Raw genomic sequence first — 14826 nt, forward strand, 5'->3', positions numbered from 1 at the left:
AATGAGAAATATCCAAGGGACAAAGATGGTAAACACGAGTAATAACACGGAGGGAGAGATGACCAATTAAGAGTATGACTGAGGCCTACAGTCACCACGTAATCCAAAGTTGTCTCACCTTCACTATATGTTACTCTCGTAATGCACAATACACCGCACCATATAAAAAATGAAATTGAATATGAAAAATAGTAAAAGCTACGTTAACAAAGTTAAATACGCTTACCATAAATTACCACTTGGCACCAGTACCTGAGTGAAGCTCCTAGGACAGGCCCCCATATAATATGTGACGGTAACGCGTTGGTGTTCGGCTGTTCAAAGCTAGGGGTATGGCCTCGTCACATAGTATTAAAAAAAATAGAAAATCTGGAACTTCGTCTGTGGTAAGGTAAGGAGAAGACACACAAAACACAAGTAAATTTTAACAATGAAATTTTAATTACGTTAAAGAAATAAAACATGAATAAAATGGTCAAACAAATTCGTATAATAAAATCAATCAATCAAAATAATAAGAATAATTAAATGACAATGAAAAGTTACGTTAAGACAAGTGAGCAAAATAACAAGAAGTGCAATATACAAGTAATGAGAGGTGCTGGAATATTGGCTTTAAGCTATCACCTCTCTCAGTACACGTACGCCAAAGCTTACGTCTAGCAGGGAGAAGTGTTAACTGTGAAAGCACGGAATATTCTGAGGACTGAGGTCGTAGCGGCCCCAGACATCAAGTAGTATGGGGGGGCGAGTGCAGTTGCAGCCAGACCGGCGACCAATCAGCGGGGAGCCGGCAGTAAGACAGGTAGTTTGGCGGTTTGAGTCTGAGCAGGTGTTCTTGGCTGCATACGTTTTGCGCTCTGGCAAACCTTGCTGGTGTTGTTGTCGTTGTTGGACATTTCTTCCATAGTAGTTATATATATTTGTTGCGACGTATTTTTGGAGGGAAGAGCAGGCTCAATCTCTTGAAGGAGATTATCGTCACACCAGTTACTTGCTTGGTGAGGAGAGGACAATAAGTATAGTAAAGGCTTAGAATTTTGGAAAGGAAGAGGCTAGTTAACGAATTAATATTCTGTGTATTGATAAATTCAGATTCCCAGTTTACATTGTGGAGGGCTTTTGTGAGCACTTTACTACTAGAATTCACTCAGTAAAACATCTAAACTACTGGAACCGACTAAAGATCCTAAATCTGTATTCTCTTGAGCGCAGGCGGGAGAGACACATAATAATTTATACGTGGAAAAAATATTAGAGGGGCTGGTCCCAAACCTGCACAGAAATAATATCACATGAGACCAGAAGGCATAGCAGGATGTGCAGAATACCCCGTTGAAGAGCAGAGGTGCAACAGGTACTCTGAGAGAGTGAACTCCATCAACACCAGAGGCCCGAGACTGTTCAACATACTTCCACTACACATAAGGGACATAACTAGCTTAAGCATTGGTTTACAACTTCAGACTTGCTTTTAATTATAAGGATGGTGACAGACTAAAGCAATTGTTCATGACTTTGTGAGACCAAAACTGGAACATGCAGCAGGTGAATGGTACCCAAATCTCAAGAAGTACATCAATAAACTGGAAAAGGTGCAGTGGTGTGCAGCAAAACATGGCTCCTGGAACTGAAAAAAACAAAGAGTTACGAAGAGACACTAGAGGCGTTAAACATGCCATCAGTAGAAGATAGAAGAAATAAAGGTAATATGATCACCACTTACAAATTACTAACAGGAATCGTTCAAATTGACCAAGAGGAATTCCTAAAACCAACAACTTCACTAACAAGAGGATACAGATTCAAGCTAAGAAAACTAATGTGGCTGAAAATATATTAGAAAGTTTCCTTTTGCAAACAGAGTGGTAGACGGTTGGAATAAATTAAGTGAGAAGGTGATGGTTGGCAAAACCTTCATTAGTTTTAAACCGTTATACAACAAAGAGTACTGGGAAGACGGGACACCACAAGTGTAGGCCTCATCCTGTAACTACACTTAGGTAATCACACCTGTATTTATATCATACAAATACTGCAAGATACTTCTGTGAACCAAAGCTAGGAACATTAGTCAAATACCATCTATGGTATAAAAGAGTGCCCCTCATGCCCTTTCACCACCCATAACTCTGCTATTGCAACAAATCTCTAGTGTCAGACTTTCCTTGACGCCAGTTTATAAAGATGACGATACGGCAGACATAAACAATTACAGACCGATACCTAATCTACCTATACTGGTATAAAAAATATTTGAAAACATAATTTACCAACAGCTTTACTCATACCTCGTAAAACTTGAGCATATTAAGTCCCGGTCAGTTTGGCGTCTGCTTCCAAAAAGAGTTCCAATATTGCAATTTTAGTCTGCTATATATAATTTGCACAGCCCTTGACAAAAGTAAGTTCCTAATTGGGCTCTTCATTGCCCCCAAGAAAGCCCTTTGATACTGTTAACCATAACTACTTCTTACTTGAACTTCACCATTATGGAATCAGAGGCCTTCTCCTGAACTGTATTCGATCCTATCTTAGTGACAGACACCAATATGTAGCCATCAATGATATAACTTCCTCCACTCTACCTTTGACTAGCCAGAACGCACCTCTGGCTACACACACACACATATTATATAAATATATATATATACATATATATATATATATATATATATATATATGCGAACAAGCCTGAATGGTCCCCAGGACAATATGCAACTGAAAACTCACACCCCAGAAGTGACTCGAACCCATACTCCCAGGAGCAAACGCAACTGGTATGTACAAGACGCCTTAATCCACTTGACCATCACGACCGGACAAAATGAGGTGATAGCCGAGGCTATTTGAACCACCCCACCGCCGGCTTCTGGGGTGTGAGTTTTCAGTTATATATATATATATATATATATATATACATATATATATATATATATATATACATATATATATATATATATATATATATATACATATATATATATATATATATATATATATACATATATATATATATATATATATATATATATATATATATATATATATATATATATATATATATATATATATATATATATATGACAATGTCAGACCAACTTAACGGGACCAACAACGGGACCTTCTGAAGATGTATTTAATATACGAAAGTACTTAAGGAAATTTCCTGTTTCATTTTTCCTCCGTGGTCTGACATTGTCACATTCTTAATCACGTGTTTATTTTCGTGATATACACACACATATATATATATATATATATATATATATATATATATATATATATATATATATATATATATATATATATATATATATATATATGTCGTACCTAATAGCCAGAACGCACTTCTCAGCCTACTATTCAAGGCCCGATTTGCCTAATAAGCCAAGTTTTCATGAATTAATGTTTTTTCGTCTACCTAACCTACCTAACCTAACCTAACCTAGCTTTTTTTGGCTACCTAACCTAACCTTACCTATAAATATAGGTTAGGTTAGGTTAGGTAGGGTTGGTTAGGTTCGGTCATATATCTACGTTAATTTTAACTCCAATAAAAAAAAATTGACCTCATACATAGAGAAAAGGGTTGCTTTATCATTTCATAAGAAAAAAATTATAGTAAATATATTAATTCAGGAAAACTTGGCTTATTAGGCAAATAGGGCCTTGAATAGTAGGCTGAGAAGTGAGTTCTGGCTACTAGGTACGACATATATATATATATATATATATATATATATATATATATATATATACACACACTCACTTAGGTAATCTATGCCCCTATCCACACTGTTCACAGGTGTATTTGCGGCGAGGCAGATGCTGACGAATATGGATTGCATGGCCTGCACTGTGGAAAATCTGGTGGTTGGCACACTAGACACGACGAAGTCAATGACATCATTAAAAGAAGCCTTGCCTCTGCTCAGTGTCCAGCGGAGAGAGAGCCCCGCAACCTACTAAACCGTGACTCTGTTAGCTTGGCCGGCCGACCAGACGGAATCACACTGCGACCGTGGAAGGGTGGCAGACAGTTGGCATGGGACTATACTTGTGTATCCACCCTGGCAACCACATACATCAACCTCTCTGCCGGCACAGCAGGAGCCGCGGCGACACACAGAGAAAGAGACAAGTCAGCCAAGTACAGGCAATTAGATCATCGGTACAACTTCGTTCCAATAGGGTCTGAGACCCTAGGCCCATGGGGAGAGAGTGCAAGAAGGTTTCTTAAGAATCTTGGTTCCAAGCTCATTGACACCACAAGAGACCCTAGAGCAGCAAGTTTTCTTTTTCAGCGCCTCAGTGTTGCGATCCAGAGGGGGAATGCTCGCTGCATCCTCGGTTCCTGCCCGGCGTCGGAGGAGTTCGAGGAAATCTACAGCTTCTAGGAAGCGAACTTTTTTTGAATCCTCTTAATGTTAATTTTTTGTATAACATCAGATATTTAACTGTATAACCTTACATAATAAAGTGTACACCATAAAAAAGGGAGGTGGTAGGAGAAGCGAACACTCTTAAGTATTCAGAGTTAAATGGCAAGTTTTTCCCTGAATGCTCTGTGTTCCCTTCTCTGAGGCTGTGGGTCCCTATAATTGCACCAGAGGTGGTACCCCCCTATATATATATATATATATATGTCGTACCTAGTAGCCAGAACTCACTTCTCAGCCTACTATTCAAGGCCCGATTTGCCTAATAAGCCAAGTTTTCCTGAATTAATATATTTACTATAATTTTTTTCTTATGAAATGATAAAACAGCCCTTTTCTCTATGTATGAGGTCAATTTTTTTTTATTGGAGTTAAAATTAACCTAGATATATGACCGAACCTAACCAACCCTACCTAACCTAACCTAACCTATATTTATAGGTAAGGTTAGGTTAGGTAGCCAAAAAAAGCTAGGTTAGGTTAGGTTAGGTAGGTTAGGTAGACGAAAAAACATTAATTCATGAAAACTTGGCTTATTAGGCAAATCGGGCCTTGAATAGTAGGCAGAGAAGTGCGTTCTGGCTACTAGGTACGACATATATATATATATATATATATATATATATATATATATATATATATATATATATATATATATATATATATATATATATATATATATATATATATATATATGTCGTACCTAATAGCCAGAACGCACTTCTCAGCCTACAATTCAAGGCCCGATTTGCCTAATAAGCCAAGTTTTCATGAATTAATGTTTTTTCGTCTACCTAACCTACCTAACCTAACCTAACCTAGCTTTTTTTGGCTACCTAACCTAACCTTACCTATAAATATAGGTTAGGTTAGGTTAGGTAGGGTTGGTTAGGTTCGGTCATATATCTACGTTAATTTTAACTCCAATAAAAAAAAATTGACCTCATACATAGAGAAAAGGGTTGCTTTATCATTTCATAAGAAAAAAATTATAGTAAATATATTAATTCAGGAAAACTTGGCTTATTAGGCAAATCGGGCGTTGAATAGTAGGCTGAGAAGTGAGTTCTGGCTACTAGGTACGACATATATATATATATATATATATATATATATGTCGTACCTAGTAGCCAGAACGCACTTCTCAGCCTACTATGCAAGGCTCGATTTGCCTAATAAGCCAAGTTTTCATGAATTAATATATTTTTTCTATTTTTTTTTCTTATGGAGTGATAAAGCTGCCCATTTCATTATGTATGAGGTCAATTTTTTTTTATTGGAGTTAAAATTAACGTAGATATATGACCGAACCTAACCAACCCTACCTAACCTAACCTAACTTATCTTTATAGGTTAGGTTAGGTTAGGTAGCCGAAAAAGTTAGGTTAGGTTAGGTTAGGTAGGTTAGGTAGTCGAAAAACAATTAATTCATGAAAACTTGGCTTATTAGGCAAATCGGGCCTTGCATAGTAGGCTGAGAAGTGCGTTCTGGCTACTAGGTACGACATATATATATATATATATATATATATATATATATATATATATATATTTATATATATATATATATATATATATATGTCGTACCTAGTAGCCAGAACTCACTTCTCAGCCTACTATTCAAGGCCCGATTTGCCTAATAAGCCAAGTTTTCCTGAATTAATATATTTACTCTAATTTTTTTCTTATGAAATGATAAAGCAACCCTTTTCTCTATGTATGAGGTCAATTTTTTTTTATTGGAATTAAAATTAACGTAGATATATGACCGAACCTAACCAACCCTACCTAACCTAACCTAACCTATATTTATAGGTAAGGTTAGGTTAGGTAGCCGAAAAAAGCTAGGTTAGGTTAGGTTAGGTAGGTTAGGTAGACGAAAAAACATTAATTCATGAAAACTTGGCTTATTAGGCAAATCGGGCCTTGAATAGTAGGCTGAGAAGTGCGTTCTGGCTATTAGGTACGACATATATATATATATATATATATATATATATATATATGTCGTACCTAGTAGCCAGAACGCATTTCTCAGCCTACTATGCAAGGGCCGATTTGCCTAATAAGCCAAGTTTTCATGAATTAATATATTTTCTCTAATTTTTTTCTTATGAAATGATAAAGCTACCCATTTCATTATGTATGAGGTCAATTTTTTTTTATTGGAGTTAAAATTAACGTATAAATATGACCGAACCTAACCAACCCTACCTAACCTAACCTAACCTATCTTTATAGGTTAGGTTAGGTTAGGTAGCCGAAAAAGTTAGGTTAGGTTAGGTTAGGTAGGTTAGGTAGTCGAAAAACAATTCATAAAAACTTGGCTTATTAGGCAAATTGGGCCTTGCATAGTAGGCTGAGAAGTGCGTTCTGGCTACTAGGTACGACATATATATATATATATATATATATATATATATATATATATATATATATATATATATATATATATATAACTGAAAACTCACACCCCAGAAGTGCCTCGAACCCATAATGCCAGGAGCAACGCAACTGGTATATACAGGACACCTTAATCCACTCGACCATCACGACTGGACATAAGGAGGCGATAGCCGAAACTATTTGAACCACCCCCCACCGACACTCGGATAGTAATCTTGAGCATAGTATTTTATCAAATCACCTCATTCTTTGGGGCACACGTGAGGAACACAAATGCGAACAAGCCTGAATGGTCCCCAGGACAATATGCAACTGAAAACTCACACCCCAGAAGTGACTCGAAACCATACTGCCAGGAGCAACGCATGGTCGAGTGGATTAAGGTGTCCTGTACATACCAGTTGCGTTGCTCCTGGCAGTATGGGTTCGAGGCACTTCTGGGGTGTGAGTTTTCAGTTATATATATATATATATATATATATATATATATATATATATATATATATATATATATATATATATATATATATATATATATATATATATATATTACATATTATATATTTAATAATATTTATATAATCAGATTAATTTTTCATTATTGTCCTCAGGTAATGCTACAGAACTATATTTATTTGGGACTCAGCTGTGCACATGTTTACTAGGGATCATCCCGGGATGCGTGTTTGTACATCAAGTCATTCTGCCAATATTCTACAACCTCAAAATTGTTTCTCTCAGCCAAGTAAAGTACTTTATACATTTGGTTTTATGTTTATTTGTTGTGCTGCTCATAACATTTATAATTATGTTTGTTAACTATGCCATCAGCAAACCTGTAGTATATTGTGCCTTTGGCCTGAAAATCTGGATCCAACTAATCCAAACTTCTTGGTAGACTTCGGGCTTGCTTCCTTCCATCAGATAAACTATTGAGGAAGAAAAAATGTAGCCTCACCCTTTTTGGATTTGAAGATCCACAGAACAGAGAGTACCCCAAAATGGATTTTTTTCAGGAAGGTTACTTTACCTTGAGGTTACCTTGAGGTGCTTCCGGGGCTTAGTGTCCCCGCGGCCCGGTCGTCGACCAGGCCTCCTGGTTGCTGGACTGATCAACCAGGCTGTTAGACGCGGCTGCTCGCAGCCTGACGTATGAGTCACAGCCTGGTTGATCAGGTATCCTTTGGAGGTGCTTATCCAGTTCTCTCTTGAACACTGTGAGGGGTCGGCCAGTTATGCCCCTTATGTGTAGTGGAAGCGTGTTGAACAGTCTCGGGCCTCTGATGTTGATAGAGTTCTCTCTCAGAGTACCAGTTGCACCTCTGCTTTTCAACGGGGGTATTCTGCACATCCTGCAATGTCTTCTGGTCTCATGTGATGTTATTTCTGTGTGCAGGTTTGGGACCAGCCCCTCTAGTATTTGAAAGGTCACTAACGTTTGCTCCTAGGCTCGTTATTTCATAAATCATCACACTAAGGTTAAGTATTTAGAGTTTTCTTCAATGTTTCTTAGAGCTCTGCGTGAGTGCAGTCCTGAATTTATTGATGACGAAATGTCCAAGTTTTATGATATTGCTACAAAGTAGTATTATCCTAAGGCCTTTATTGATATAGCTCTGTATCAAGCAAGAAATACTTTTATTATAACACTGAAACTTAATCAAAGTTATAAACATTCATTTGTCTTACTTTATACTGAAACTTTGGCAAAGCTCTCTCAAGTTTTCAAGTCTTATATATGGGAGGTATATAAAAGCCTTCCTAACGTGTTTTACAACATTAATTCTCTATTAGTATTTATGTTGCAAAACTAGGCAATCCTCTTGTGCTCCTAGATATATTTCTAATTTTGTTCTAATGGAATGATAAAAGTTTTCATTATATTATATGATATTATTTGTTTTAAGTAAAACTAACATAGAAATTTGACTAGTTTTTTTTTTAATTTCTGACAACTAAGTCAGAATGATTTCATGTTGTTAAGTTAAAATTATAGTAATAATAATTGTAATAAACCAATTTGGATAAAATATTTGAAAATAAAATCTCTCTCTCTCTTTGCCTGTTAGGCAAATCCGCCTTGCATACTAGGCAAAAGTTTGCGGGTCTGGGAATTGGTTATGACATACTTACTTTCAAGTCTGTTTCTTATAGTAATTACATCAAATATTATATACAGTGTCAATTGCAAAATGGGTCTTTATTGTATATTCAATTCCTAATTTGAATTGTCTCCAGTGTCAATGGAATTTAATATATAAATATTTAAGAATGTGTGTGTGTGTGTGTGTGTGTGTGTGTGTGTGTGTGTGTGTGTGTGTGTGTGTGTGTGTGTGTGTGTGTGTGTGTGTGTGTGTGTGTGTGTGTGTGTGTGTACTCACCAGTGTGTGTGTGTGTGTGTGTGTACTCACCTAGTTGTACTCACCTAGTTGTGCTTGCGGGGGTTGAGCTCTGGCTCTTTGGTCCCGCCTCTCAACCGTCAATCAACAGGTGTACAGGTTCCTGAGCCTATTGGGCTCTATCATATCTACACTTAAAACTGTGTATGGAGTCAGCCTCCACCACATTGCTTCCTAATGCATTCCATTTGTCAACCACTCTGACACTAAAAAAGTTCATTCTAATATCTTTGTGGCTCATTTGGGCACTCAGTTTCCACCTGTGTCCCCTAGTGCGTGTGCCCCTTGTGTTAAATAGCCTATCTTTATCAACCCTGTCGATTCCCTTGAGAATCTTGAATGTGGTGATCATGTCCCCCCTAACTCTTCTGTCTTCCAACGAAGTGAGGTTCAATTCCCGTAGTCTCTCCTCGTAGCTCATACCTCTCAGCTCGGGTACTAGTCTGGTGGCAAACCTTTGAACCTTTTCCAGTTTAGTCTTATGCTTGACTAGATATGGGCTCCATGCTGGAGCCGCATACTCCAGGATTGGTCTGACATATGTAGTATATAATGTTCTGAAAGATTCCTTACACAAGTTTCTAAAGGCCGTTCTTATGTTAGCCAACCTGGCATATGCTGCTGATGTTATCCTCTTGATATGAGCTTCAGGGGACAGGTCTGGCGTGATATCAACCCCCAGGTCTTTCTCTCTCTCTGACTCTTGAAGTATTTCATCTCCCAAGTGATACCTTGTATCTGGTCTCCTGCTTCCTACTCCTATCTTCATTACATTACATTTGCTTGGGTTAAACTCTAACATCCATTTGTTCGACCATTCCTGCAGCTTGTCCAGGTCTTCTTGAAGCAGCCTCAAGCTGTCCTCCTCTGTCTTAATCCTTCTCATAATTTTGGCGTCGTCAGCAAACATTGAGAGGAATGAGTCTATACCCTCTGGGAGATCATTTACGTATATCAGAAACAGGATAGGTCCAAGCACAGAGCCCTGTGAGACTCCACTGGTGACTTCCCGCCATTCTGAGGTCTCACCCCTCACTATAACTCTGCTTCCTATTGCTTAGGTACTCCCTTATCCACTGGAGCGCCCTACCAGTTACTCCTGCCTGTTTCTCCAGCTTATGCATCAACCTTTTATGGGGTACTGTGTCAAAGGCTTTCCGACAGTCCAAAAAAATGCAGTCCGCCCATCCTTCTCTTTCTTGCTTAATCTTTGTCACCTGATCATAGAATTCTATCAAGACTGTAAGGCAAGATTTACCCTCCCTGAACCCATGTTGATGGGTTGTCACGAAGTCTCTTCTCTCCAGATGTGTTACTAAGTTTTTTCTCACAATCTTCTCCTCCACCTTGCATGGTATACAAGTTAAGGACACTGGCCTGTAGTTCAGTGCCTCTTGTCTGTCACCCTTTTTAAATATTGGTACTACATTAGCAGTCTTCCATACTTCTGGTAGGTCTCCCGTTTCCAGTGACCTACTATACACTATGGAGAGTGGCAAACAAAGTACTCCTGCACACTCTTTCAATACCCATGGTGAGATTCCATCCGGCCCAACAGCTTTTCTCACATCCAGCTCCAATAGGTGCTTCTTGACCTCATCTCTTGTAATTTCGAAACTTTCCAAGGTCACCTGGTTTGCTGCCACCTCTCCTAGCACCGCGACTTCTCCCTGTTCTATTGTAAAGACCTCCTGGAACCTTTTGTTGAGTTCTTCACACACCTCTTTGTCATTCTCAGTGTACCTGTCCTCGCCCACCCTAAGTTTCATCACCTGTTCCTTCACTGTTGTCTTCCTCCTGATGTGACTGTGTAGTAGCTTTGGTTCGGTCTTGGCTTTATTAGCTATATCATTTTCATAATTTCTCAGCTGCTCTTCTCACACTAACATACTCGTTCCTGGTTCTCTGGTATCTCTCTCTACTTTCTGGTGTTCTGTTATTACGGAAGTTCCTCCATGCCCTTTTGTTCAGCTCCTTTGCTTTCATACATTCCCTATTAAACCACGGATTCTTCCTTTGCTTCTCTGTTTTTTCCTGTTGGGCTGGGACAAACCTGCTTACAGCCTCCTGACATTTTTGGGTGACATAGTCCATCATGTCTTGTACAGACTTCTTTCCGAGTAATTCCTAGCTCAACCAGGTACTCAAAGCTCAATACACTATGATCACTCATTCCCAAGGGGGCTTCCAACTTAACTTCCCTTATATCCGACTCATTTAGGGTAAATATCAGATCAAGCAAGGCTGGTTCATCCCCTCCTCTCGTTCTTGTCGGTCCCTTGACGTGTTGACTTAGAAAGTTTCTTGTTGTTTCTTGTTTGTGTGTGTGTGTGTGTGTGTGTGTGGGTGTGTGTGTGTGTGTGTGTGTTTGTGTGTGTGTAGCGAGTTTGACAATGCGTGTCTTTTTGTGAAGTTTGATTAATATACATATATCTTCTGCTATAATGAGGGTTTAGGACGAAAGTTCCGTCACATCTAAGCTCCCGTTGTTGGCCAAACTTGATGCTTCACTTGTAGTAAATTACATTAATATACTGTAATAGGTCAGAGTGAAGGAACAACACCCAATGTCAATGAACGACATCGTCCCAGCAACTTGCCTCACAAGTTACCTAACTTTATCCTACCCATATATGCTTTGCTGTGTTGAAATAAACATAAGTTGGCCAGAAGTAAAGCTGATATTAATAAAGGCCAACAGTCCTGAACTTTGTAACTGCAAACATTGGCTTTGTAACTGCAAACATTGGCTTTATATTATTTCGTACATATGTCGGTTTTTAGATCAATATATTTTTTTAGTTTTGGTAAATTTTTTCCTGACATATATAACAATAATATGAACAAGCTAAATTCAAATGAATATCAGAAATTGTCACAAATCTTTTTACCAAACTATATTGACTTAGGTTAACCCTAACGCCAAGTTTGCTTCGGTGAGGAGACGTATTGATCCCACACTCCAGTGTGGGATCTCCAGTTATTGTACTCACACTCCAGTGATAACCTTATTACTACACTCACACTCCAGTGATAACCTTATTACTGCACTCACACTCCAGTGATAACCTTATTACTACACTCACACTCCAGTGATAACCTTATTACTGCACTCACACTCCAGTGATAACCTTATTACTACACTCACACTCCAGTGATAACCTTATTACTGCACTCACACTCCAGTGATAACCTTATTACTACACTCACACTCCAGTGATAACCTTATTACTGCACTCACACTCCAGTGATAACCTTATTACTACACTCACACTCCAGTGATAACCTTATTACTACACTCACACTCCAGTGATAACCTTATTACTGCACTCACACTCCAGTGATAACCTTATTACTGCACTCACACTCCAGTGATAACCTTATTACTGCACTCACACTCCAGTGATAACCTTATTACTGCACTCACACTCCAGTGATAACCTTATTATTGTACTCACACTCCAGTGATAGCCTTATTATTGTACTCACACTCCAGTGATAACCTTATTATTGTAATCAGTTCTGAGTCCATGAGTAGTCCCACTCAACTCTTACTCACCTCAATATTACTCCATACGTTACTACGTTCCTAGATCATAGCGAGTATAGTGTCCATATTGTGCTCACGACCGTCAAAATGCTCTGACAATATATTATGTTTGTCAATTATATTAAATGATATAATTCTTAAATTTTTCTCTTGTCAGTACATAGAGAAGCGCTACAAGTCACGTGCACTGAGGATGCTGGTGACGGGTTGCCAGCTGCTCATGATGTTCTTCTATTTGGGCATCTGTCTGTACACTCCGTCCTTGGCTCTGTCCACCGTCACCAACCTTTCCACCACAGTCTCAATGGGCATCATGGGCTCCGTCTGCACCTTTTATATAACAATTGTAACTATGGATCCCAATTTGATACTGCAATACCTATTTCTTAATTATTTTAGCACTAAATAACAGATAAATGCACACTGAATAAAAATTATATCAATAATATATTTATCTCTTGAGTTTATACTAAAAGTTCTCAATTAATGTGCTTACCTTCACACACTTCCCTAATGTGAACAATCGCCTCAGGCCAGGCATCCGTCAAGGTCTCTCCGACTACCAGTCATGCATAAATACTTTATATATTCTGTAAGTTATGAGAAGGAGGTGTGGAGCATCTCATAGTGAGAACAGTACAGAGCCCACCACCGGCCAGTGCTGGAGAGCAGACTGGAGGTCACAGCTTGTAAAGAGGTCATTATAGGAGTACCGGAATTGTGATCAACTTCAAAGCATGTGATCACGAACGGAAGGCAGGAGGAAGGTGAGATTCCGTGCAAGTGGGTAAGAAGTGGATTATTGCACCCAATCCGAATGCACCGAATCCCACAAGAAGTGGGATTCGAGCACATTCACGTCTGGCAACGACTTAGCCAATACTGAAGCATGTAGATGAAGGACGATGAATTTACCCACAGTCTTGAGAACCGTCTCTCAGATGCGAGGGAAAAGGAGTTAAGAGTGAGAGTGGAAACAGTCTCCAACTCTCAAGTTTAGCAGGACTTATAACCATACGGTCCACAACTCACGCTTCCTTCCACAAAACTTATAGCGCTTCCCGTCAGATCCGTTCAAACACCACCGGGAAAGAGGACAATGCAGGATAAATAGTGAAAAGAAAATATGAAAATGATCGCTTAAACTCTGGCAGGTGGAACAGCTAGTCTGCTGTCCTTAACCTCTGGCAGGTGGAACAGCTAGTCTGCTGTCCTTAAACTCTGGCAGGTGGAACAGCTAGTCTGCTGTCCTTAACCTCTGGCAGGTGGAACAGCTAGTCTGCTGTCCTTAACCTCTGGCAGGTGGAACAGCTAGTCTGCTGTCCTTAAACTCTGGCAGGTGGAACAGCTAGTCTGCTCTCCTTAACCTCTGGCAGGTGGAACAGCTAGTCTGCTGTCCTTAAACTCTGGCAGGTGGAACAGCTAGTCTGCTGTCCTTAACCTCTGGCAGGTGAACAGCTAGTCTGCTCTCCTTAACCTCTGGCAGGTGGAACAGCTAGTCTGCTGTCCTTAAACTCTGGCAGGTGGAACAGCTAGTCTGCTGTCCTTAAACTCTGGCAGGTGGAACAGCTAGTCTGCTGTCCTTAACCTCTGGCAGGTGGAACAGCTAGTCTGCTAACAAATGGGAAGACAAATTTTGAATTATAACAACTCTTCATGGTGATGTGAAGGCCAAGGAGTACACATGTGTGATGGTGACAGTGTACATGTTCTCACATTATCCACAGGGGGGAGTGAAGGCCGTGGTGTACACAGATGTGATGCAGACTCTGCTCATGTTCGGTGGGGTGTTGCTGGTGGTCACCATCACCTGTGTTGACCTCGGTGGTGTCGGTAATGTTTGGGCTCTTGCTGACCAAGGCTCCAGGATCGAGTTCTTCAAGTGAGTTGATGCCTTTATTAGTAATATTGTCTCATAAGTCATTGCTTCCTATATAATCCCAGTGGTGCGCTTGCTAAACCTGTCGCATACTATATATATTATTGATATACAGGCGATGAGTCCCAATAACGTGGCTGAAATATGTTG

General features: G+C 39.2%; 1 protein-coding gene across 1 annotated transcript in view; it reads left to right on the forward strand.

Moving 5' to 3' along the window:
* LOC138369250 (sodium-coupled monocarboxylate transporter 2-like) overlaps positions 1–14826 on the forward strand; it is a 141969-nt gene that overhangs the window by 29996 nt on the left and 97147 nt on the right. The window contains exons 2-4 of the mRNA XM_069332189.1: positions 7460–7593; positions 12955–13143; positions 14525–14679. Of these exons, the coding sequence (XP_069188290.1) occupies positions 7460–7593; positions 12955–13143; positions 14525–14679 (478 nt within the window). The remainder of the gene's footprint in view (positions 1–7459; positions 7594–12954; positions 13144–14524; positions 14680–14826) is intronic.

Source organism: Procambarus clarkii, chromosome 27 (genome assembly GCF_040958095.1).
Source record: "Procambarus clarkii isolate CNS0578487 chromosome 27, FALCON_Pclarkii_2.0, whole genome shotgun sequence".
Taxonomy (NCBI): Eukaryota; Metazoa; Arthropoda; class Malacostraca; order Decapoda; family Cambaridae; genus Procambarus; species Procambarus clarkii.